This window comes from Protopterus annectens, chromosome 13.part0 (assembly GCF_019279795.1).
Source record: "Protopterus annectens isolate FY-2018-M chromosome 13.part0, PAN1.0, whole genome shotgun sequence".
Classification (NCBI taxonomy): Eukaryota; Metazoa; Chordata; order Ceratodontiformes; family Protopteridae; genus Protopterus; species Protopterus annectens.
Genome location: NC_056747.1, coordinates 644,770,006 through 644,795,207, shown reverse-complemented (window position 1 = coordinate 644,795,207; position 25,202 = coordinate 644,770,006). Strand labels below are relative to the sequence as shown.

The window sequence follows — 25,202 nt, the reverse complement described above, 5'->3', positions numbered from 1 at the left end:
TACTGCACAGACATTGCAGTTCACCGTGCTGAGGACAGTGTCCAGTGCATGCATCTTGCAGTGTACACTGCTGGTGTTGTGTAGCAGCACTGTTAGTGTCCTAACCTGTGTGATACCCGCAGAGGTGGCTATGTAATCCATGTCCTGCAGCATAAGGCAGTATGTGTGTATCAAGGAGCATTGCCAATATACATCGGGCCATGGGTGCCACGTGCAAGCTGACCCTTGCACATCATTGTGGCTTCCCTAGCATGTAAGCACACATTAACAGCCAGCAGATACCCTATGAATGACATTGGAGACTGAGCAGAATGCAGACATACAACACCCTTCCTACATATAGTGGTAGCATACCTGGTGAGGGTATGTTGCCAACCAAGATCAGGCTCATACTGGCCTGTGCCACATGCTGAGAGATCCATTCTATGTTCCCTATCATGTAGTCCAGGGAGGTATGTCTCAGGTCATCCATAGTGGCATGGTCAATGACTGAGTCATATGTGTCCATGCCTTTGACTGACCTGTATGCATGTGTTCTGTGGTGGACCATAGTGCCCCTGAGGCATATCACTGTGACCTTCAGCAGATACAGCCTGTTGAGTGGGACCCCAGTGCAGCACCCAAGACAGGTACCTGACACATCTGTAGCAGGTGTGTTGTGTAGCCCTACAGGCTGTGAGTGTGTGGCACATGGGATGTGTGTGCCATGTGTGGCATGTGCTCTGTTCCAACGGAACATATGCCTGTGTGCCAGCTGCGGAGATGTGTGATGCTCAGGCAGGATGCTATTCTGAGTCCCCACGTATGCCCCAGTGTGTTCAGCATGCTGTCAGTGCATGTCTATGTCTGACTTGTATTGTAGTCACTGTAATATGACATGCCACCTGACAGGGTATGTCATTACTGGGTTCAGAGAGCTCAGTCCCCAGATTGGCTATGTGGTGGCATCCCACACATGTGTTGTATGTTCCTGGCCAAGGGTGATGCTGACTGCATACATGTGGCAGCTGTGACATTGCCACATGACTCACATAAACCACAAATGGACCATAGAGGTGATTCACAGGTTACCTTTGCACATGCTACCCTAGTAGTGTGATTGCCATGGTGAGTACCAACACATAGGACCAATGGAGAACAACATACTGAAGGTGTGTATGTGTGGGTGTACTGCTACTGTTTCATAGCACTGGCATTTATGACTGCACACGTGGGTAAATGCCAGGTAAGACATGTGCAATGTGTCACAGGCAATGTACATGTGAACAGGACGGACAGTGACGCTCTGTCATGTGTAAACTTGACATACGTATCGTGCGCTATGCAGATGTCACTAGGAGTCCACAGAAGCACTGTAACTCTGCATTGCAGGTGTAAGCAGTGTTCCAGGGAACCCCAAGCGAACATGCATGCAAACAAAGCTACAGTAAGCAGGGCTGGAAGTAGTTCATTGTACAACAAAGAAGGGGTAACAATAACAGTAAGTAACAATGCAAATATGTAGGCACTATCAACATGTACCCAGGAATACACAGCGCAGATGCCCATGGTAGAACCGATATTATGTCATAGTTAATTGTGATTTGTATTACATTGGTACTGCACACATATCAACATGCGCAAACATCCACATTGCATAGTCGTTGTGGGCAACTTGACACCATTACTGTACATGTCCATCATTGCATATCACTACTTGCATTAGCTTCCCTCCTGTGCTACCCATGTATGTGGCTATCTGTTGACATCCTTACCACTGGCATGCAATTATGTGCAGCTGTTACACTTTGGTACATACTATGGGTTCAGATAACAATTCAGGACATTCATACGGTTACTGCATCAGGCATGCTGGAATATACACACAGTCATATCAGCACACTGTACTGTTACCAACATGATACTACTAATACACTTCTATGTAGTCACCCTGTGCATCAGCAATGTGTTTACCTGTTCCCGCAATGATGTTGGAGATTGCAGGAGGTGGCACAGTGTCATCATATGCACAGGGTGTGAATTAGGTATGCCTGAGTCTGCCACTGATACCACCAATTGACATGTGTGTGTATGTGTGTTGGTGAGGGGCAGCAGTACAGGGTGGGGCACTGTTGGTGCAGTGTGTGCATGTATGTGGTCACCCTAGGTGTTAACATTTTGCATGTGTGTATGCATGCACGCAGTTCCACCTCATGGCTGCCATATACAGGGGTTTGTGGACAGCCACAGACTGCACCTGGCAGGTCATACAGATCAGTGTCTGTGGGCATGGACACGGTACCTGTGCCTGTCAGGGGTGCTACGGACCGTATCCAGTACTAAGCCAGACTGAGTACTGTCATCAGAAGTGGGAGTGTGTTGACTGGACACAGGTCCCTGTTGGGACTGTCCAGAGCCACATGCACGTGGTCTCCTGGGGCGTTCCAATGACAGCACAGACCCAGCATTGCTGGGGCTGCTGCTGGCACTATGGGGGCATACGCGGGCCTATTGTCGTCCACGCTGACTGCCAGCTGCTGCTGTTGCTGGCATACGGCCACATCGATGCCACAACCGCCCACCATTGCCCTGGCTCATGGACATTTGGTTGTGGAACTGCTGTAATATGTCCCCACAATGTCTGTCTATGACATCGGTGAAATTACGGATAGCATCCGCGATGTCACGCATACTGTCAGTCATGGCTGTGCGACATGCTCTCAGCTCCCTCAGACCCCGTCTGGTGTACCTTTCCATACGCAACTGTGCCTGCATGACAGCCCGAAACATAGCTGAGGTTGACAGACCTCTTTGGGCACGTCTGCCAGAGGCAGTACGCCCACGGATGTTCCCACAAGAACCCATGGGCAACTGTCTGTGTGGTACCATCGCAGGACCCTGCCCATGGCTGCTGTGTGGGGAAGCATGTGCCACAGATACCACATTACCCTGGTCAATGCCCACTGTATCCTGTCCATCACCTAGGGACAATGGTGACAAAGGATGTACTGGCAGGATGACTGTGCGCAATGATGGGGTTGACAGCTGTGTACTGTCAATTGGCTGACCAATGGCGGACCCTGACACACCCTCCTGTACCATTACACAGATATCATCATTACCAGTACCTGTGGCACCAGATTCAGGTTCCCTGCTGCAGGACACTAGAGCAGCACCAGAACCTGTGGGAGGAAGACAGGAAACACAGTTTACAGTGTCCACACAATGTTACCAGTGATGCACTTATGCACACATGCACACATGCACACATGGACACAGGCACACATGGACACAGGCACACATGCACACGTGGACACATGCACACAGGCAAACATGCACACAGGCAAACATGCACACATGCAGACATGCACAAATGGACACATGCACACGTGGACACATGCACACATGCACACGTGGACACATGCACACATGGACACATGCACAAGTGCACACGTGGACACAGGCACACATTGACACATGCACACATGCACACATGCACACATGCACATGTGGTCACGTGTACACATGCACACATGCACATATGCACACGTGGACACAGGCACACATGCACACATGCACACGTGGACACAGGCACACTTGCACACATGCACACATGCACACATGGACACAGGCACACCTGCACACATGCACACATGCACACATGGGCAGAGGCACACCTGCACACATGCACACATGCACACCCTGCAGTATACACACAGAGCACTACTGAGTTACACTAGTGTTACTAGCACTATCAGGACTATTATAGGTATTGTTAAACACACTTACCAGCATGGATGGCCTGCCTTGCTGTAACCCTGGAGGGACCTGCAGAAATGATGAGATTAATGTCAGTGGGCACAACTGTGCCATTGTTACTGCATATGATACAGTGCAGTAGTACACCAGTTGCCTTTCACACGTCAGCTGCTGATATTGCCAATATCACACATGCACAATTACATACTATGATGACAGCTACATACCACGGACACACCTTACACATGCATAAACTAACAGTGTACAGAACAGTCAAGTGTACATATGGCATATTACCTGCACGCTCCATGTCGTGCTGCTGTGTGGATCCAGCCTCCATCATGATGCAGGTGTATTGCTGTTGCTGTTCCGGGGCTGGATCCACAACACTTAGGAGTAGCCCCTCCAGTCTGGTGAGGGGGGGATGTGTGGCCACCCCACCTCCTGTGGCAACCTGTTGCCTGTGGATATCCGACGCACGCTGATGGACATTTCTGATTAAATCACTGCAGTGATGTCGTACCTGCTCATATGTCCTATTATGCTTGCCAATGTCATTTACCCTACGGACAAGGTCTTGCCACAGTGCAGCCCTCTCCTGCTGATTCTGACTGGTGTGGGAAAACAGTATGTCATACTCCCGCACCAGGCTCTGGTGTATCTCCTCATCTTCCGCTGCAGAGTAGGCGGGATTATGCTGACGCGCCATCTCCCTGGAAGAGAACACAAACAGGATATCAGCAGACTATGTCAGCAATATATGGCACACATACTATACATGATACTCATGTGTAGTGATATACTACTACTCCCATATGTTGCATGTGTGTGTCTCGTGGTGGATACACAAGTACATGGCCAGATATCAGTGCTCAGCCAACACCTGTGCCACATTCCACACAACATAGTAACATGCCCCATCGGTCAGCACACTGCGACAGGTCTAATGCACAACCTCACTCTGGGGGTTCATCCCAAGGTACTGTATGTGGGACGCCATCCACTAGTGTGATGTGGACACAAGTTACTCAGCCTGGATATACATATCCCACCACCACCACCAGCACAGTAGACTACTTTGATATGTATGTGATTAGACAGTTATTCACTTGTTAGGACTGAGATGCTATCCATGCAACATATTGGGCCAGTGGAAGCCACAACCCACACTGCTGACCCCTTTGCAAATGCTTACCATGGACATCCCACAGATTGCATGGAACTTGCACACACATTTCTAACCCAGACCCTATGCACAAAGGTTAGGCATCCTGTCCGGTGGACCCCAGACAGAGGCAGATTGTATAACAATAGCAGGGGGCTACTGCAGGACAGATCAGATTCACATTAAGGGAAGGCATCTGTGGTCAGCACTGGTACTACGCTACGGTCTCTCATAACAACGGCCATGGCCTACTCTGGGAGGGAAATGGCCACAAACACTATGGATAACCACAAGGCCTTCTTCAGTTATGTTACACATATGGACCAAATGCCTCAGATATGCTCTGCATTAATACACACCTATGTAACATTCACCAAACACACAGATATTGGCAACATTCTTGCAGACAGGTTCGGTGCACGTATCCCCCCTCCTTCTCCCCCACCAGTTGAAATACTTATCACAGCTGTATGTAACCTCCCTATCATCTCACATGTCCAGGTGAGGGCCACCCTCAGCAAAGCAGAACATACAGCATCACTGTGACCTGATGGTATCCCTGGATGTGTGCTACATGCACTCCAAGAGGACATACAACCGCACATAAGACTGATAATTAATCTTGGCCGTACTACAGGATATGTACCTGGACACTGGCATACAGCAACAGTGGTCCCACACCACTAAGGAGGCACCTCTACTGACCCTGTGAACTACCACATCATATGCATAACCGGCCTGGTCTGCTAAGCTATGGAATTATTCAGTATGGGACGCATATGCAGTGATATTGGATACCTGCAGACACTTGTTCCCAGCCAGTTTGCCTTTGTGATGGGCTGATCCTGCCTTTTGAACCTGGCTGACTTTTCAAAACAGTCACTACAGCCATTGCTGAGGGCAACGCACAGACAACTGCTGCCAGGATCATGGCCTAACACTGATTGACATGTAATGTATAGTCATCCCCTTTTGGTGGAACTACGTACACACAACATATCACATGGACATACCTATAGATACAGACCTATGACACATTTGGAGGGTTCACAGTATGCAGACTATTAACCTGCTACTTTACATTACCTGTGTTTGTCGCAGCTGGTTGCATTACCACTGCTTCTGCTTCCTGCTGCTGCTGGTACGGCTTGCTACTGTCACTGCTGACAGCTTAGACTCACAGTGTGTAGCGTGTGTTTTTCTTTTTCTCTCTGTCTCTGTCTGTCTCTCTCCCTTTGTTTGCTTCCAGACAGTGCAATGAACATATTACATGTGTGGAGTTTTAGTACAGGATGCTTTTGTAGGTATCTGCATAGGTCCATGTGATGGCCTCTGCACCAATTGTAAGCCAGCATTTGCTAATTGCATGCAGGCAGTTGTGTACTGATTGCAGTTCTCACTGTGATTTCAGGACAGTGCTATAAAAGGGTATGTGAGATAGGCGTTGCCCTTTCAGATTGTAAGGGCGGGGACCATGCTGGTATGCTGTGGACACTGTTCTGTGAGTGTAAAGGTTAGTATCTCTCTCATGATTCAGGCTGTGTTGTAGATTCACATTTCTCCATTCCTCTCTCCTGTTCCCTGTAGTAAGTGTGTATGCACAATGACACCTACAACTATATATATATATATATATATATATATATATATATATATATATATATATATATATATATGCAAATATACATACATTTATATATGTACATTAACTGACATTATTACCTACAAGCTACCAACTAGCATGGCTGTTTCTGTTCACACACTACTATTATGGGAATCCACTAGTTTTGACAGTAATTCTAAATGACATGCTTTGTGTACTACACATCCTATATTCCCTTTACATTCATCCCTACTATTACATGTTATATTTATTTTAGCACAATGTTCTTGTATAAGAGTCATGGCTTAGTGGTAGGTCATACAGACTACTGTTTCCAAGGTCCTGGGTTCGGGACTGACAGTGGGATTTTATTTTGCTTTTGAACTGACTACAGGACCTGTCAATCAGAGTGACTAAGGCACTTTTAAGCAGTTGTAACCGGGTTAGCGCTGGTTTGCGCGGAGCTCACGCATGCGCACTGGAGTTCAGCTCCGCGCACACACGTGCACACCCACTTACAACCGCTTAACAGTGCTTACTCTGGCGCACACCCGCGCTATTTTCTTTGAAAGAAATGAAAATGGGGAGACAGGAAAGTGGTGAAAAAGGGGTCACAAAGAGGGTAAGACAGTAGGGAAACAAGCTTGGGATTTGCAGGAGGGATGTAGGTAATGCCCATAGCTGCCCATTTCTTCATCAGCAACAGCTGTGCATATGTATGTAATTTGGTGTGACATTTGAAACCTTCCACCACTGAGAGAGGTGTCAGGACAACAATAATACTTGTTGTACAGCCAATTGTAATTGATAGTTTCCATGTCCAGCAGACATGTGTGCGGAATGGGCAGCTATGTATGGGGCGTAATTTTTTGTGGGTACAGAGTGCCTTTTTTTTTTTCAGGTGAGAGTGGTATGTCAGGTGAAGGAAGTCGGTATAGCTGGGGAGGTAGGTTGGGTAGGTCAACAGACAAGACAAACAAGACACATACAGGGGGTGTATGACACGTGTGGGGGGGTTACACAATTGACGGGGACGGAGATTTGGATATCCAGAGCCCATGAGCCCACAGATGGCAACAGTGGAACTGATATCCCCACCCATAGGCAGTTGCCACTGTTCCTTCACTGCCCAGGACAGGGCTGTGCTGGGGGCTGTGTAGGCCGGGCAACAGGCATGCCCATAAGTTGTGCCACCTGTGCCTCAAGCTGGCATAGGGGCCCAAGAACAGAGTCCTGGATCTCCCTACGCACCACAGTCCGGACACTATGGAGGGTGAGTGGTGGTTCTCCTCCGGCCACACTTGCAGAGGGGGGATGAGCCCCATCCCCTGCAGCGCTTCCACCAGCAGGTGGCACAGGGCCACCGGGGGAGGGTCCAGACTGGGCACTAGTGCCAGGTGCACTTGCCAGCTGAGGTGGGAGATGTGGGTCCGCTGGAACCCGCCTTCCCTGTCGTCCTATGTTTTGCATTATGTCATGACAGTTTGGGTTAGTGACATATAATACCATTCACAATTAGTTGTAACAGCATGCATTAGTATTCCCATTAACCAAACACCCAGATATTCACACCATTGAACAGCGAGCATAACACATGCATAATTTGAACAGCAATACACAGTCCAACAACATGCAGGGTTGATTGATGGCAACAGGCCATCAGGTTTGGATGTATGAACAGGGCAGATGCATCAACGGACATGCAAATATATATGACCCAACAGGACAAATGTCCAGGGGTGTTAATTGTGATTGCACATACCATTTTCACGTGGAATGGGTTATATGTGGTTATAGGGTGGGGTGAAGAAAATAATATTAACACCTTCGAATACCAATACATATGCTGTACATTTCTAATAGCTGTACATATATACACACTACTGTTCTAACTACAGTTTCCTATATGATAACTACTTCAACTTGGTGATAGGACTGTTACTGCTACATCAATATACATTTTATTGTTCTTCATACACATTCATATCTAGCTTTGTTCAGCTACGTCATCCTGCTACATTTGCTTTATATAGCTATAGACAAGTGTGGATGTTTGGTATATCAGACAATCATACTATCTGCATATTGCAGACTGAGAGCAACATATCCAGATTTTGGGATACACATTCCAGATGCATCAACACTTTGAAAAGATTTTGCTGTTTGGTTTTGATTCTCACATGCATTTCATTCTGTACTGACTGCAGTATACTTTATTCAGGGGTTATTACTACCATATTGCTGGATTTATGACACTTTCTCAAACTCTCTCACTTGTTTTCATTTTACTATTCAGGATTGTACTTACTTCTAGGCTTTATTGACATGTTTTACCTGTAGTTATTACAATCCTTTCCAGCGGTCTCACTTCTGTCATGTTTCAGTATTTCAACAGGGATATATTTCACACATGTGATTTGATCATCTTCTGCAGCTGTACTTTTCAGCCTGCTGCAGGTTGTGTACTATTTTCTTGCAGGTGGGGCATCTTTATTTCAGAATTTATTTCAGATATTTTCATTTTTCTGTTTGGATTACAGACTGCAACACACTTTTGTAATCAAGCAATACTTGCAAACACTTTTACACTATTACTTGCACATTTTATTACTTAGTGACTACACTGCACTCTTTTGCTAACTGTCATACTTTTATATTTCTTTACAGTTACTGGGAGTGGATTATTGACCTGCCTGGTGGCGCAACCGCACCAGCCTATCGCCATAGGCTCTGCGGTTCGCAGAATGGACACCTGCAGCTGTAATATAAATGAAGTAATATTGGTATACACATCTCCATAATATCAGCTAGTTTAATTTCTTACATACATAATTAAATGTAACTTACTCAGTAGTGGGGTTTTGGGCATTTTCCGGGCCTTCTGGATCCAAAGGTTCAATTGGTCCTGCTTGCGTCTCTCCAGGTCCGCATGGTGGTGACGGACCTGCTCACCAGTCCTTGGAATCCCTGTGGCACTGGTGAGATCATGAGCCAACCAGTCCCATGCCTCAGCCCTATATGCTCCCCACAGGACCTGGCTCTGCATGAGTTGGGCCTCATGATTGTGGACTAGGAGCCAGACCATGTACCTGGACTCCTCAACGTCCCACCTCTGTGCTCAAAAGCAACTACCCTCACCTACTCCTGTCGATCTGGCTTCAAGTTAGTTCTACAATTGTTTATGCTGTGTATTCCCGCCTATGGGGCTTATATAGGCCATTTTTCCCACACATATCTGTGATTGGCCATTTTGGAATTGTATCAACTTCACTAAACCTGCATTGTCATACTCCAGTTTATATTCATTCCTATATATTTGCTATTATTGCATTTATAGGTACTGCTGTCATGGCTTAGTGGTTCAGTACCTTGACTATGGTGTATAGTATCCTGGGTTCGAACATGGCCACTACTTTTTATTTTTTATGACTGTCTAGACAAGCTGAGGGGTGTGTCTGTGTAAAGGCAGTTTTGATACGGCTTGCTCAAAGTTGCCCGTCGGTTAGCTTGTTTGCGCGGTGCGCAGCTCTGCGCAAACGGGGTACGCTGGTTTAAGCCTCATTTGGCTATCAGCACGCATATTACGCTCAGCTCAGCTAGGGGCACATAGTTTCAGCGTGTTAAACCACTGCTCACCTACGGGCACCCATTTTGCACCTGTTAAACCACTGCTCAGCTACGGGCACTCATTTTGCACCAGTTAAACCACTGCTCACCTACGGGCAGATGCACTCACCCTGTTAAACTGTAGCTCAGCTATGGGCACATCTGGCATTTTTTATTGTTTTGTTACCTCACATTTCTTCAATATAAATGGGCTATTTCATTACATTTTACATAAAATGTGATTGTATGTGTACATGTTTGTCAGGGACTTGTTTCGTGCTTATTTCGCTAAAAATAAAAATTGGTGTTGTGGGGGCTCGAACCATGAATGCCTGCTCTTCAGCCCACATCTCTACCGCTACGCTATTGCTTCTTGGCTTACTTTACATATTTAGTTCTTATATGCTTTCCCACTGATTGCTAACTGTGGCTGAGCTACGGGCACGCCCGCGCAAACAAGCGCACTCACGGGCAAACATCTTTAAAATTTAAAAAAAATTATGAGATGTTCATTTGTACATTTTATGTTCGTAGTCCGTGGGGGCATGTGTTGTGTTTATTCACATTCCCATGGACTCTGTCGTGGGTGTTTACTTTGGGCACTTTTACTCTTCTGGGGGCATGTCCGCTTACAGGGCTTGGCCTACGGACACGCCCCCTACTGTCTTACACGGACCGTGTTATCCTTAGGTGTGATTCAGCATGCTCTCATGAATATGCAGAGCATGCTGACATCATTCCGTTTAACTGCAGCCTCCGTGTAAGAGTTATAACTCTTACACGGAGGCTTCATGAATCCTGCCCAAAGTGTATAAAAATAGTATGTAGGTAGTACAATGTATGACATTGACTGTTACAGTACATGAAAACTAAAATGTAAGTTAGGAAAATAACAGCTGAAGAGTTAGTGATGCAGAAAGATAGTGAGAGAGTTAAGAAGACTAGAGGCTTAAATGTTTTTATGATGTCTTATTTTAGAAACGGTACTAATTAAATAATTTTTAACTTGTTATTGGGTGATTAAATGCATTTAAAGTTTTGAATCTTGTGTAAGAAATTGTTTCTGAAGAAGTCCTAACAGACGAAAGTGGCAGAATAAAAGGATTATTATGTTAAATGTAATACTTTGTCCTCACTATACTATTTTTGGTAGTGATGTACAAATCAGTGTTTAAAACATCTCTTGTAGATATTTAGTATTGATATTATAAGTAACAAAAAAAATAAGACCTCTTGTATATTATTATTACTTTTACCAACAATGCTTTGATTAATCTGCTGTTTTTTAGCTTTTATACAATTAGTAAATATTACTAAATACATTTTTGCTTTAGTTCCTCTTTCTAAAGCCACTTGCTCCTTTATATTACCTAATGAAAGCCATACAGTAACCTCTAGTATTTAAACTTCTCTATCAAATTACAAAACTATTCACAATATTCTTCATTTATTGTTGTTCTAGATGTTTTCAACATCTCCTATACATAATACTTGTGAAAATGCGAATAGAATGCAGATTTGTAAATTGGTCATCTTTCTTAAATCATTCTTTTATATATATGTGTGTGTGTGTGTTTTCAAATTATATTACTAAATATTACTAAATAAGTTTTTGCTTTAGTTCCTCTTTCTAAAGCCTTGTAGATATTTAGTATCGATATTATAAGTAACAAGAAAATAAGACCTCTTGTATATTATTATTACTTTTACCAACAATGCTTTGATTAATCTGCTGTTTTTTAGCTTTTATACAATTACTAAATATTACTAAATAAGTTTTTGCTTTAGTTCCTCTTTCTAAAGCCACTTACTCCTTTATATTACCTAATGAAAGCCATACAGTAACCTCTCATATTTAAACGTCTCTATCAAATTACAAAACTATTCACAATATTCTTCATTTATTGTTGTTCTAGATGTTTTCAACATTTCCTATACACAATACTTGTGAAAATGTGAATAGAATGCAGATTTGTAAATTGGTCACTTTTCTTAAATCATTCTTTTATATATATGTGTGTGTGTTTTCAAATTATTTTCCAAATAATAAAATTGTATATTAAGAAAGTTGAACTCATCCCATGATGACATTAACTGAAATTTCAAAAAATTAGTGGCAACACTGATGTATTCATAACATCTATATAATTCATCAGCTATTCTATTCCATATCATAAATACATTATGATTATTTTTTGACTCAAGCAATGCCTTCCATTCATATTCACTCTAGTTATTGTAATTAGACCATAAAACAAAATCATACAGAGCATATGTATATTTCACAGGCTTTTTCAAAAGCTGTTATGACTGGATGGCATAAAGTATGAAATAAAATTTTAAATCAAATATTTTTTAAATCATTCTGCCCACCATGGTTCTTAGGAAACATCAATTTGATTAAAAAAAAATATATTGTTTTATTAGGCTAGTTCAGCCTCCAATATTACTCACTTTACATCCTTCCCCAGTCAAGAACTGGTTACAACCCCATATTCAGGACAATATCTTTATTCAACCATGCTATTCATTTCATTGGCAATATAGGACATACAAGGTAAGAGATGGCAGTGCAATAGTAAATTTAGGAATTTGATAAAACTTATGTAACTTACAGCATCAAAGACAAAGGTATTTTGGAATACAATCTGTCAGCAAGAGTTGGGAAGGGAATCATATGGCCACGAGATGACATTCCCTATATGGGTGATAGATTTCTTAAATAGGAGCTTTTGTGTAAAGAAGATGGGGTGTTTTAATCTTGGAAATGGGAGTTTCTCTGCTCGTCACTGAAAATATGTGGCATTGATGGACTAAAAAGTGAGAGAACTGGCAGCTGGCAACCCTGCTGTACGAAAAATTCTTATTTATTAGTGGGTATTCAGAAACATTGTAGTAATTATTAAAGAACAATATACATATCAGGACCACAAACTACTTGTCCCCTTTACTTTTACTCTATATGTGTGAGTAGCTAGTTTTGGCTAAGACCCTTGTCTTTTACTACTTGCACATGTTAATAAAAGGACATTGTCTGACCCATATGGAAGCCTACGTACAAAGTCTTAGCCGCCTCTGTTTGTTCCTTACTTCCAGTGGCTTTCACGGATCCACATAAATAAATATGTTTGACACAAGAAGAGATTTTTTGATTAGCATTTAGTATCAGGATGCTCCTACACAACATTTTGAAATTGTGATGTTATTCCAACAGTGGAGTGGGCAGAGTGTAGATACAGAGTGTCGTCACCATGCTGTGTGATCACTGTATTTCCACAGGTGAACCATGTTTAATTAGTAACATGGTAAACCAGAAGGCCACCCTGGTATGAACCTATGTGGTACACTTCCAGAGATAGCATTAGGCTTTGACTAGATCCCTTCCCATTCAAGCCCATGGGAACATCCTACATACAACTTTCCTCACTACACAGTATATCTCTAAATGCAAACTGCTATACACACAACATTCAGCTAGTATCAGGACTCTATCACAATGTGGGGATATCCACCCCAACCCTGGACCTACCCTACCTGCCTCCCACTCCTTTAAACCTCACAAATCCCTAAAACTCACCACCATTAACATACAAAGCATTAGAAATAAGACCCCAGAATCCCATGCCTGGATATCCCATTCAAAACCTGATATAATTGCAATAACCGAGACACGGCTAAAGCCATACATTAAAGACTCTGAATTCCTCCCTCCATGTTTCTCTTGTATAAGATCAGATAGATGTCACAAAAAGGGGGGGATGAGTTGCACTCCTCTACCCCAACCCCTTCTCTATCATCCCCTACTCAAACTCTATTCCTCAGTTCTCTGTAGCAGAACTCATCATAGCACATCTAAAAATGAACATCTTCCAAAGCCTTTGCCTGGTAGTCATATACATCCCACCAGGTAATAATATTCCTATATTAGAAGAAATTTTAACCTGGACCTCCAACAATATCCACAATGAAACAATAATTCTAGGCAACGTCAACATAAACTGGCTAGATCACATTACCCCCTCTCCAAATACATCCTTCAGTCTCTATAACTTCACCCAACTTATTACTAGTGTAACCCGGTCCAAGAAAAACAACAACAATGGCTCCATTCTTGACTGGAATTTAGTATCTGACCCTAATAAAATGTCTTCTGCAGGTACTCTGTCATGCAATATCAGTGACCCCTATCCTGCATACATAACACGCAATACCTCCACAACCCCGCACCAGCATCAATTCAACCCCACCAGAAATCTAACTAATTTTGACCCAATAACCTTCAATGAAATTTTGAATAAAATCAACTGGAACATTCTAAAATCTTTACCCCTTGACAAAGCTGTTGAATTCTTCAATTCAACATTCCTAAGTATACTCAATAGAATGGCCCCTCTGCAAAACAAGAGAATAAAAAACTAATCATGCAATCTAGCTATCTAGGGATACCCAAAAATGTTTGATGTCCAGAGATAGAACATGGCAAAAATGGCAGAAAAGTAAAAACCCCATAGAACTCCAGCTATTCAAACAGCTACGTAATCAAGTAAAACATCTAGTCATTAAATATATAAAAAAAAAAACAATACTACATCTGTCTCAAAAGTGACTGTAACCACAACCCAAAAATATTCTGGAACTCAGTCTCTACACTCCTAAATCCTTGAACCAAGAGTAATCCTTGCCCAAACCCTGACATATCTCCAGTAGAGATAGCCTCACTTTTCAACTCTTATTTTATAGAAACTATATCCAAACTAGCTGTCACCTTTCCTCAAACTTGTCACAAGCATAACCCAATACCAAATGAGCATACCCCAAGAAACTCTTCACCACATCCATTCTCTTTCTCTCCTATTCCTACCTCCACTATAACCAAGCTCCTGCTAAAACTTAAACCTGGTAGTACTGCCCCAGATAAACTTCCCCCAGAGTACTTACAACTTTCAGCCAGATCCATCAGCTACCCCATCATTATTCTTATAAACAGAGTTATCTATGAATCCTACATACCCGCCATCTGGAAAAAAAGCCTACATCATTCCCCTACACAAAGGTGGCAACAATACAGACATCTCTAACTTTCGCCCCATAGCTATTTTATCTCCCTTCTCTAAAATAATGGAAAAATGCATTCAAACCCAACTAATGAACTATCTGCTGCAAAATCAACTCTTTTTCCACCACACAGCATGGCTTTCGGCCTGGACACAGTACCACAACCACTCTTCGATCCTTTCTGAACACAATAAACCACAATCGCAATGATGGTAAACTTGTATCTGCACTTTTCCTCGATCTCTCTAAGGCCTTTGACACCATCTCTCACTCTCTCCTCCTCTCTAAGCTCTCACATCTTGGTATATCCACTCATGTCCTTGACTGGTTTACCAATTACCTTACAGACAGCAATCCACTAAATGGCTACACTCCATCTCACCTTTTCTCACTACCTCCACCGAAGTTCCCCAGAGGTCCATCCTAGGACCTCTTTTCTTTAGTGTCTTCATCAGTGACTTTCACACTGTTCTCAAACATGCGTCTTTAGTACGATATGCATATGATTCCACAATTATCTGCTCCAGCACGTCAAAAATAGAACTCATGTCCATGACCCAAAATGCTTTCTCCATTACTGAAATCTGGTTGACCAATAATCACCCTGCCCTAAACCCCAATAAAACCAAACTACTACTCTTCACATTCAAAAAAACAAAAAAAACCCCCACCACTCTTAATAAATCAGAATTTATCATCTATTCTTCTAACGAAACAGCCATAGAGGTAGTCCCACATACCAAGCTACTTGATGTCACTATTGATGATAATTTAACATTCGACCTACACATTCACAACAGCATTAAAAAAACACCAAAAACTCAGCACCCTTTACAGGCGCAAACCCTTTTTAAACTACTCCACTAGAAAAACCCTTGCCCTTACACTTTTCTTCTCCACACACCTCTATGGTGCCCCCATTCTTATAAATATCCAGTTCTACATAAAAAACAAGTTAGACACCTGCTACAACAAATTGAGTAAGTTTGTGACTAGTGCAAAATATACTTCCCAACACTGTTGTTCATTACGATCCCTGAACTGGCTTGAACTCCCACAACATCTCACATGCAACTGTCTACTGCACACAAAATTATTTATAAATGCCCAGCCCTTGCCTCCCTTTTGACTCCTTATCAACCAAACAGGTATCTTAGATCTGAAAATCAATCTCTTATTCAGTATTCAAGTATACAGAGCCAAACTTCCTGCAGGTCAGCACCTCTACTTTTTTACCATAGTTAAACTCTGGAATGCTCTTCCACCTCCTCTCTGGACCACAAATAGTGCCCCTTATTCAAAAAGTTTTTACATCAATATCTCTCATCTCATTGGGTCTGCCCGTGCACCTTTTCCAAATCCTCCATAACTTGATTTTCCTGATATACCCCTATTATACCGATATTTATCACTATTCTCCCATCTTATGCCCTGAAAAGCACCTTCTATATCCTTCTGCTCTATATTGTATAACAATAATTTCTGCAGTTCTTCCCCACTCGATCCAAGAATACTGTATAGGTTAATCACACAATCTATCTGTCTAATAGTTATTAAATAACTATATAATTGCATAGCTTTCTGTCTCTTCAGTCCATCTCTTGTTATACTGAATACCTGCCAAGAACAAGGTTCCTTTTCATAACTTCTAGCCATACAATTGTACAAGGTGAGTTACCTGTTTGTTATTCTCAGAAAGCGTCTTCTCCTTGTAAATACTTGTATAACTAATTTCTATTACCCACTATTTGTTCAAGAAGATTGCTACTCTTTGAAAATACTTGTTTAACAAACCAATCCTTGTACATATTTGTTTAACAAATGTTATGGTGCTTGCCACTCTTTGTAAATACATGTTCAACAACTTTTTATTCTATTGTATATTGTTTATGGAGCTTTTCTCCCCAGGCCTCCACTGAAAATGGGCTCATTTCAGGCCAGTGGACTCTTCTGGTCAACAAATGCAAATAAATAAATAAATATGTTGTTAAGTTGACCCTTACTTCACTGAACAAATTTGGGATCCAATCCTAGAAAGATAAACCTTTTCATGAGTATGTTGTGATTGGTTGTATCAATGCATTTAGACCCAGGAAAGGGGTTTTATTATAATTGCCCCTGTCCAGATCAGTAATGACTACATTAGAGATGCCTACTAAGACTATATCACCACCACAGCCAGGAGAAAATGTATTCTTCAATTGAATTGTAATTATATTGTTTAAGCAAGTTAACAGGACACATATGCAACACTGCTTTTTTACAGCCTCCTAGTAGGAAGGATGAGGGTAGTGGTTGGTTATTAATTCCCCTTCTGCAGAGGAACAGCGAAAGCTTCTTTCAGGAATATGCGGGAAGTGACCTGAGTTTCATTTCTGTAAAGAAGGTTTCAAGGTGCACAAGGCATTTATAAATTAGGTACAGAAACTTAGGAGGGATGCTGTCCACTTGTGGAGATGCACCTCTCTTTGCCTTAAGAATGAGCTTTTTAAATGTGGTAGATGACACTGCATTTATATGAACAGAGAAAGATAGTAACTGTTATTATTTGCTCCAGATTTTTGCCTAATTCAGTGTAGGGACTAATAATGAGGTCAATTCACATTTGGTTAATCAGATGTTGAATTCCACCTTCAAGTACAGGATCAGCTTTAGATATAGCACAAGAAAGACAGTCTTACCATTTTTCCAGGAAAAGTTTCAGAATGTGTAAAGGCAATGAACTGAAGGTACCTGAAACTGCCATCCCAATGAAAGCCATGCATCTGTTTTGAAGTAATGTGCATTATCATAGGTGACATTTTTTATCTGGTCTACTAAAGACTTGGTGCTGCGGTAGCGTTGTCGCCTCACAGTAAGACGCTGACCTGTTCGATTCTCAGCTAAAGCGTCTTCTGTGTGGAGACATGCGTGAATGGGCATACCTTCGTTGAAGGTTGTGCATCAGGGTTGGCAACTTGGCACTTAAAAATCTACTGCCAGTCATTAGCGGACTAGAGTTCCGCTGTGCGACCCCTAACTGGGAAAAGCCGAAAGACACAACAACAACAGCTAAAATCTTCTCAGGTATTGTATCTGACATCCTTCTTCTAGTTACAACTGTGAGCAATTCAGAGTTTTTTTCCTCTGACTCTGGTTATTCTAAGGGGAGTACTCCTGCCCAGTAGAACTAGGACATGAAGGAAAGCTGAGTTATCAGCTGCGGAAAATGGCATTAAGCATTTGCAATGTATGATCCTAATGTCATATGAAACATATTTTTTGAAACAGTCATGTCACAAAAGATGATACAGAATGGTGACGTCTGGAAAAGCATTGTGTTAGATAACAAATGCAAGTGAGAGATAACTAACAGAGTATGATTTGATCCAGAAGTTATTACATGAAAGGATTCTTGCATTAAGATCTACTTAAGAATGTAAGTCCTATATATTTTAATAAGATTTCCTGATATGTTTAACAACTTATTTTAAAGGGTCTAATCAGCACAAAGAAAGTTGTCTATTTCCTTCCATTTACCCCTGAGACCGCCATCTTGCCTAACTAGAGTAAGGTATCAATTCAGTTATGGTGCCCTACACCCCTTACTGGCTAGGGTAGAAATGTGCTGACTTGGGAGAAGGAGTAGCTTTCTCCAGTTTACGTGCATTGGGTAGGGGATTTCTGTGTGTCTGCTGTAATGCAGCTATTGTACAAACTGAGGAACTACAGCAGGGGAACTTTGAGTCCATCACAAACACTAAGCTTCCTATAAATCCAAAAGAATGGCAGAGGAAACTGAACGAACACAAACCACAGATCAAAGCAAAATAGCGTACAGAAACTTTAATGACCGCTTTCATCACACGACTTCATCAGAATACCAAGCTACAATACTAAGCTTCCTATACACAATACAGAGATTGTACAGAAGTATACGCCAGTTCATAGAGGTATTTCTTTCTTACTTGCCTCTTCAGGAAGGGATGGACAGGGCAAAACCCCATATCTCTCAGTGGTGTTGAACCAACTTCATTGTTTAGAAAGCTTTCATATGCTGGTTGAATCAGCTATTTAAAGGTGTCACAGCTATTTGAAGCAGACAAAGTACTTAAAAATGTTGAAATCCCCTGATTACTTATTGATGGAGTTCAACCATGTAGATGTGGGAGGAAATACCTTTTCTAATGCTTCTGCTACGGGGCAGGAACAGCAAATAACTAGTTTATGTAGAATATCGGTTGTGTGTGATGCAATCAGCATATCAGTGCTTGTGTAATGTGTCTGGGTTTTACAGTACAGGACTGAGTCTAGAGGAGGCAAAGAAAGCTAATTCTGCATTCATCATGAATCACACTTGACATGCATGGCTATAGGAGTGAAAATATGCAGATGTCTCTGAACAGATTAAGTTAGGTTTTAGATTTAGTCAAAATGTCTAGCATGCATAATCTAAGTTAAGCCTTGAAATGCAGAATCTTGTTTCTGAAAGTTAATACAACTTATTCAGATAATCAGATAACCCTTATGATAGCCCATCTAGGTTGATAGGGTCATAGCTTTAGCTATCAAGCTTTCAACCTGGTGTACTCCAAGAAGCTTGATTGTCATAACCTATATATATATATATATATCACTAACAAAAGATTAATTGTTCATTTGGCCAAACATTTACATTGTGTGTTTATAAAGCTGAATGTGCATTTGGTCAAATACACAGGATTTCAGAGGTAAGTCTTGGTTTGGAGATTAGAGTATGGGAGTGTGTTTGTATTTGTGTGGATTAAGGCTGTGGTAAGGGGAAAAGTTTATCAGACTGTGTGAGTGTTTTAGTGTTTGGGTTAGAGTAGAGGTTAAGTTAAGTAATAGATGCTCTGTGACTGTGTGTGTGTGTGTGTGTGTGTGTGTGTGTGTGTGTGTGTGTGTGTGTGTGTGTTATTGTGCATGTTCTGTGTCCGAGATGTCATGTGTGATGGTAGTGTTATAGGAAGGATTTTTCTAAGATAGGGTTTAGGGTTGAGGTTAGGGAAGACACAAGGTTAGGCTTAACATTTATTAGTAAGGTGGAGCAAAAGTAAGGGGGTAGGTAAGGGCAAAGTTGCCACCATGGAATTTCAGAGGAGGCATGCACACAGAAGAAAATATAAAGATTGATTTGTGCTGCTTCTTGGTCTGTGGAGGTAGTTCTCAATATTTTAGAAAGGAGAAATTTACTTTGGAGGTTTAGAAGGTGAGTTATTATAGCATTTGCTGAAAGTTCAAGAGTTGGTGACATTATCAACATGAGTCACTTCAATGTGGATCCTTGGTGTTTCTATTTTCAAGTTGCAGAGGTAAGTAAATATGATTGAAAACTCAATCTTTTATTTGTAAGATGAAAGTTAACAAGAAGCATTGTAAGTTTTGGTACAGTGCGTAGTGCATGGATTAATTGTAGTGACCTAGTCATTCAAAGTACGGAATTGTGGACATGACAGGAGTGTACTGCCATGTACAAAAGCCTTCTTTCCACTTCTTTCTTGTCATTTTAAATTGGGGGGAGCATTTAAGATGGCATGGAGATGAATCAGTGACACTAGTAATCAGAATAATAGTGGAATAAGAATTAAGTAAAAGCGGAACTTGAATATGTCAGCCTGAGCAATTAATATAGAATATCTGCGGGATGTCCAGAGACTGGCAGAAAAGCAATAGCTTGCAGGTCTAGAGCAGATAGCTGTAACAATGGCACAGTCAAGTAAAGAGTGAGTGCATCTTACCAGTGAACTCTGAATATTACATCTTGCCTCAATACTCGGTGATAGGCAGAAAAGTATTTCAAAAGGGTAAATATTTATGATGGACTAGACTTCATACATTCACTTAACATCTAGGTTTCAAGCTGAAGGCTGCAATGAAAAATCATGACTCAGAATGAGAATTGACATATTTTCTGCCATAAGTGGAAATATTGAGTTTCAGCAGGAATAAGCACTTTGTGGGTAGCCCAGGGTAAGGATTAAACAATACAGAGAGCAGCAGAGTAGCTCAACAGATCATGGAAGTAGAAAAATAATGGGTAACCTACTGGGGGAAATTATACCTACTGGGGGAAATTATGAATGAATAAGAGGCAGGAGAATATGCTTACTGTAGCCTTTGGGCAGGTATTATAACTATACAAAGAAGCACTCTGGTCCCTATGATAAAATTATTTTTATATTACATTATATTTTAAAAAACACATGATGATTTTTTTTATTATTTTGCTTCTTTTTAATTTCATTTCTCTCTAAAAGCTTCACAAGTGATTTTATGCATTCTCACATGTCTAGGTGTTTGGTTTTATATATGTATGTTCTACAATTAGATTATTGATAAGTCATAGAAAAACATTGTATTTACATTCCTTTTGATTTCTCCCTTCATGGATGGCAGTACCATGTGTTAGTCTAACTGAGTAGTGCCACTACAGTATTATTTCCTGTTCTGATCATCAGTTTCTGTGTGTTCTACTCCACAAAGATCCCTTGCCTGTTGTAATCCTGCAGCAGTTTCTCACAGCAGAGTAGATGTGATGGTAACAGCTGCTATAGTGTTTTATAACTACTAATTACCTACTTTGTATATTGATTTGGAAGAAAAGTAGAGTCAAGAATAACTGGAAATATTCTTGCATTTTAATCAGGATTTTTTTTTCAGGAATACAGATGCACAACAGTCAGCAAGCCAGTTTTTAAAGAATAAATACGATCGAAAAAGGATATTTCAAGCAGTGGTGAGGGGTGACACCAATGACCTGGATGGTTTACTACCATATCTGCGGCAAACCCTCAAATGTCTCACTGATAAAGAATTTCTAGGTATTGTTGTGCAACTTAGTCCTTCAAACATACAGAAACAGAAAATAACTGTATTCTTTTTCTTTTTACTAAGAGAGTATAACTGCATTTAACAGGTAAAAGAACCTTGCCTTACCCATACATTGCACTGTGATAATTTGTGAACTGACTATCTGCTTTCTGTGAATACGGATGTGTGGTGCAAAGTAACAGAGACAAACAGTAAAGAGTAGATACTGGAGTTTATGTATACCAGCTTCCAGGACTTAGGCACTATGTAATTCATTTCTGTAAAAAAACTTGAAATGACACACTTAAGCGGAACATAGAGTTGGCCATCTTAATGTTTGACTAAAACAAAAGCATGGTAAATGTGCCCTGGCTTTTATGTTTAAATTCTAGCACATCGTATTGTAAAAAAACAAATAAATTGTTTTAAAAAGTGATTATTTTGATGTACTAACACATGATTGGCTACACTCTGTGTGTGTAGCTAATGCTGTCTGAGACCCTTGACTTTTACTACCGGTACATGTTAATAAAAGGACATTGCGGAAGTAAATGAAGTTAGTAAAGCATCTAGTATACAGTGGTGGAAATACAGAACATAACAAAACTTGTGTGCCAAACCTTGAGTTTTATGGAAAAAATCATTAGTTTACCTTATCAAGTGAATTGTGATTTTCAAGAGATATGGACATTTTGAAAGTTATCCAATCAATTTTAATGTAGTGCATTTTGAAAATTAGTTCAGAAAATGTGGTGTAGTTCAAAAATTATGACCATTTTATTGACCAAAAAGCACTCATTCTTTTTCTGTCATAGTATCCCTACTTATAACATAAAAAAACTGACTGCACTTCATTAAGGATACCTCAACATGGTTAGACTATGTAATTATGCACAGCCTAAGAAAATGAGGCAGGTTAGATGTTTTAAAAATAAAAGTGACTTATGGGCCATACTGTCAAAGGTGGACGGATTACAGAGCATTAATGAGCTCTAACAAAACTCTGTGGTACTAGTTAAATTGAATGACTCCGAAAATAAGTTACTGGATGGTGTATATCTGTCTGTATATTTGTCTGTCTGTTTATCTATCTATCTGTCTGTAAATCTATCTATCTGTCTAGGGCCTATTCCATTCTATTGACCACTAATTTGGTGTGAGCACAAGCTGAGTGAGCAAAGTTGTCAGCATTACTGACCTACTGACAAGCTGACAAGTCAGGATGGCAACACTTCAACTTATCATCTAAATAAAACACAAAAAATAAGAAGTTTCCCTGCATGGGGTACTGATACCCCAAACGCTCCATGCTATATACACACATTTAAACATATGGATTACATTCACAATAGCTAATGCTGTAAATCTGAACACAGGAAAGATTGAACCCAAAAAGGTCAAAATGCAAAAACTTTGACGGGCTTTATTGGCAGTTTTCTGAAATCATGGCAGAGCAGGGACTTGTTTTTTGCAATTTCCCCACTGTGGTGCAATCTTGGAGTTAGTATGTATAGTTAGCAGGGATTTTGGGGGGCTGCAGGGGTGCTTGCCTCCCTTCCATAAGCATGTTTTCTTTCTTTTTTTATTTTTATTTTCATTGTTTTGTGTTGTGACCTTTTCGAGTTGAAGTTTAAGATGTCAATATTCAGAGTGGCTGATATCCTGAATATAATCCATATATCTATATATATATATATATATATATATATATATATATATATATATATATATAGCAACTCTTATATATTGACTCTGAGACTGCAGTATCACAGAGAATGGTGAACAGTCCAATCTCTATATAGAGAGCAGAAATCCCCCCCCCATTTATGATAAAGCATGATCATTCACCACCCATACAGTGTATACATTCAAGCAGTGGGACACTCTTTCAGATAAGTTGTCTCTAGAAAAAAATGAAATTCACACACCCCCTCCCACATACATACATACATACATACACACACACACACACACACACACACACACACACACACACACACACACACACACACACACACACACACACACACACACAACAGCACACGAGAGAGAGTGATAGAGAACTTATGACTGAATGATTGTAAGAGCTCACACTAGCACACTTGATTGTCCATCACTTCAGAAACTCTGATAACGTGTGGCTGAAATGTCAAAAACGCGAATGCCGGTAGACATGAACTGTAGGAAATCTTACATTTGATGTGCTGATAGTACATGACAGTCCAATCAGTGTTTTATTAGGGAGGTGAGGCCCTTTGCACCCCCAGCATGATACTGTACCCTCACGTACCTGCTACTTTAATATTCTCTCCTCGGTTAGACACCCTCAGAGATGAGTACAATACTTTCACTCTTTGAATCAGGGGATATGATTTGAGCTTGTGTGACCTCTGAGTGAGACTAGTAAAATAATAAAGTAGAAACAGTGCTGTAAAACATATCTTATTTGATATCACCATTCCTTGCCAAATTCAGCATTGCTGCATATATCTATTCTTATGTATTGTTAGTACAAAAATTTGCAAACATTCTGGCACTGAGAATTTTTGTCTAATTGTCACTATTTTGGTAATTAATGCTGTCAGCTACCCTGATCGTGTGTGCTGACTGCATTTCTAACACTTCAGCTTTGATGTTTCTTCATGCTTCTCTTCCTTCAGCAGTCTGCATGTTAAGATTTCAACCAGTAGGATAATGAACTTGCTAATAGATGACCAGATAGTATGTGGTGTGTCCCCATATGTATATATTTAAAATATCTGGAGATCCGATGTGAGATCATTTTAAAGTATGAGTTTTATGAAGAATGGTAAAGTCATGAATCATGAACTGGGTTCTCTAATTCTCACAACAAGATATTTCATATATCACATAAACCTTAACTCCTCCAATTATTTTTCTAGATTATGTCAAAAACCAAATCCCATGCATTCCATATATTTTTATGAGCTTTTTTCACATTAAAGTGTTTTTTTTCCATACCTTTCAAAGGGCAACATTAATTATTTTTATTCTTTCATTTCACCATTTTTTATTCTAATATGTATTATTTAATTTGTGTGGATTCATTTATATGGCCATTGTTGTTTAGGGTGCAGTGGTATATAAGTATTTTGTATGTGCACTGTATGACGTTACTTTACATAACATTGATTTGAATGTGACGTTATTTTTTTATTTTTTAGTGTACTTTTTTTCTTTAAATATAATTGTAGATTTGGATAT

The 25,202-nt window shown here is 40.8% G+C and overlaps 1 protein-coding gene across 1 annotated transcript in view; it reads left to right on the top strand.

The window, feature by feature from the left end:
* TRPV1 (transient receptor potential cation channel subfamily V member 1) overlaps positions 1 to 25,202 on the top strand; it is a 636,007-nt gene that overhangs the window by 103,091 nt on the left and 507,714 nt on the right. Inside the window, exon 3 of the mRNA XM_044054872.1 lies at positions 21,828 to 21,988. Coding sequence (XP_043910807.1) covers positions 21,828 to 21,988 — 161 coding nt within the window. The remainder of the gene's footprint in view (positions 1 to 21,827; positions 21,989 to 25,202) is intronic.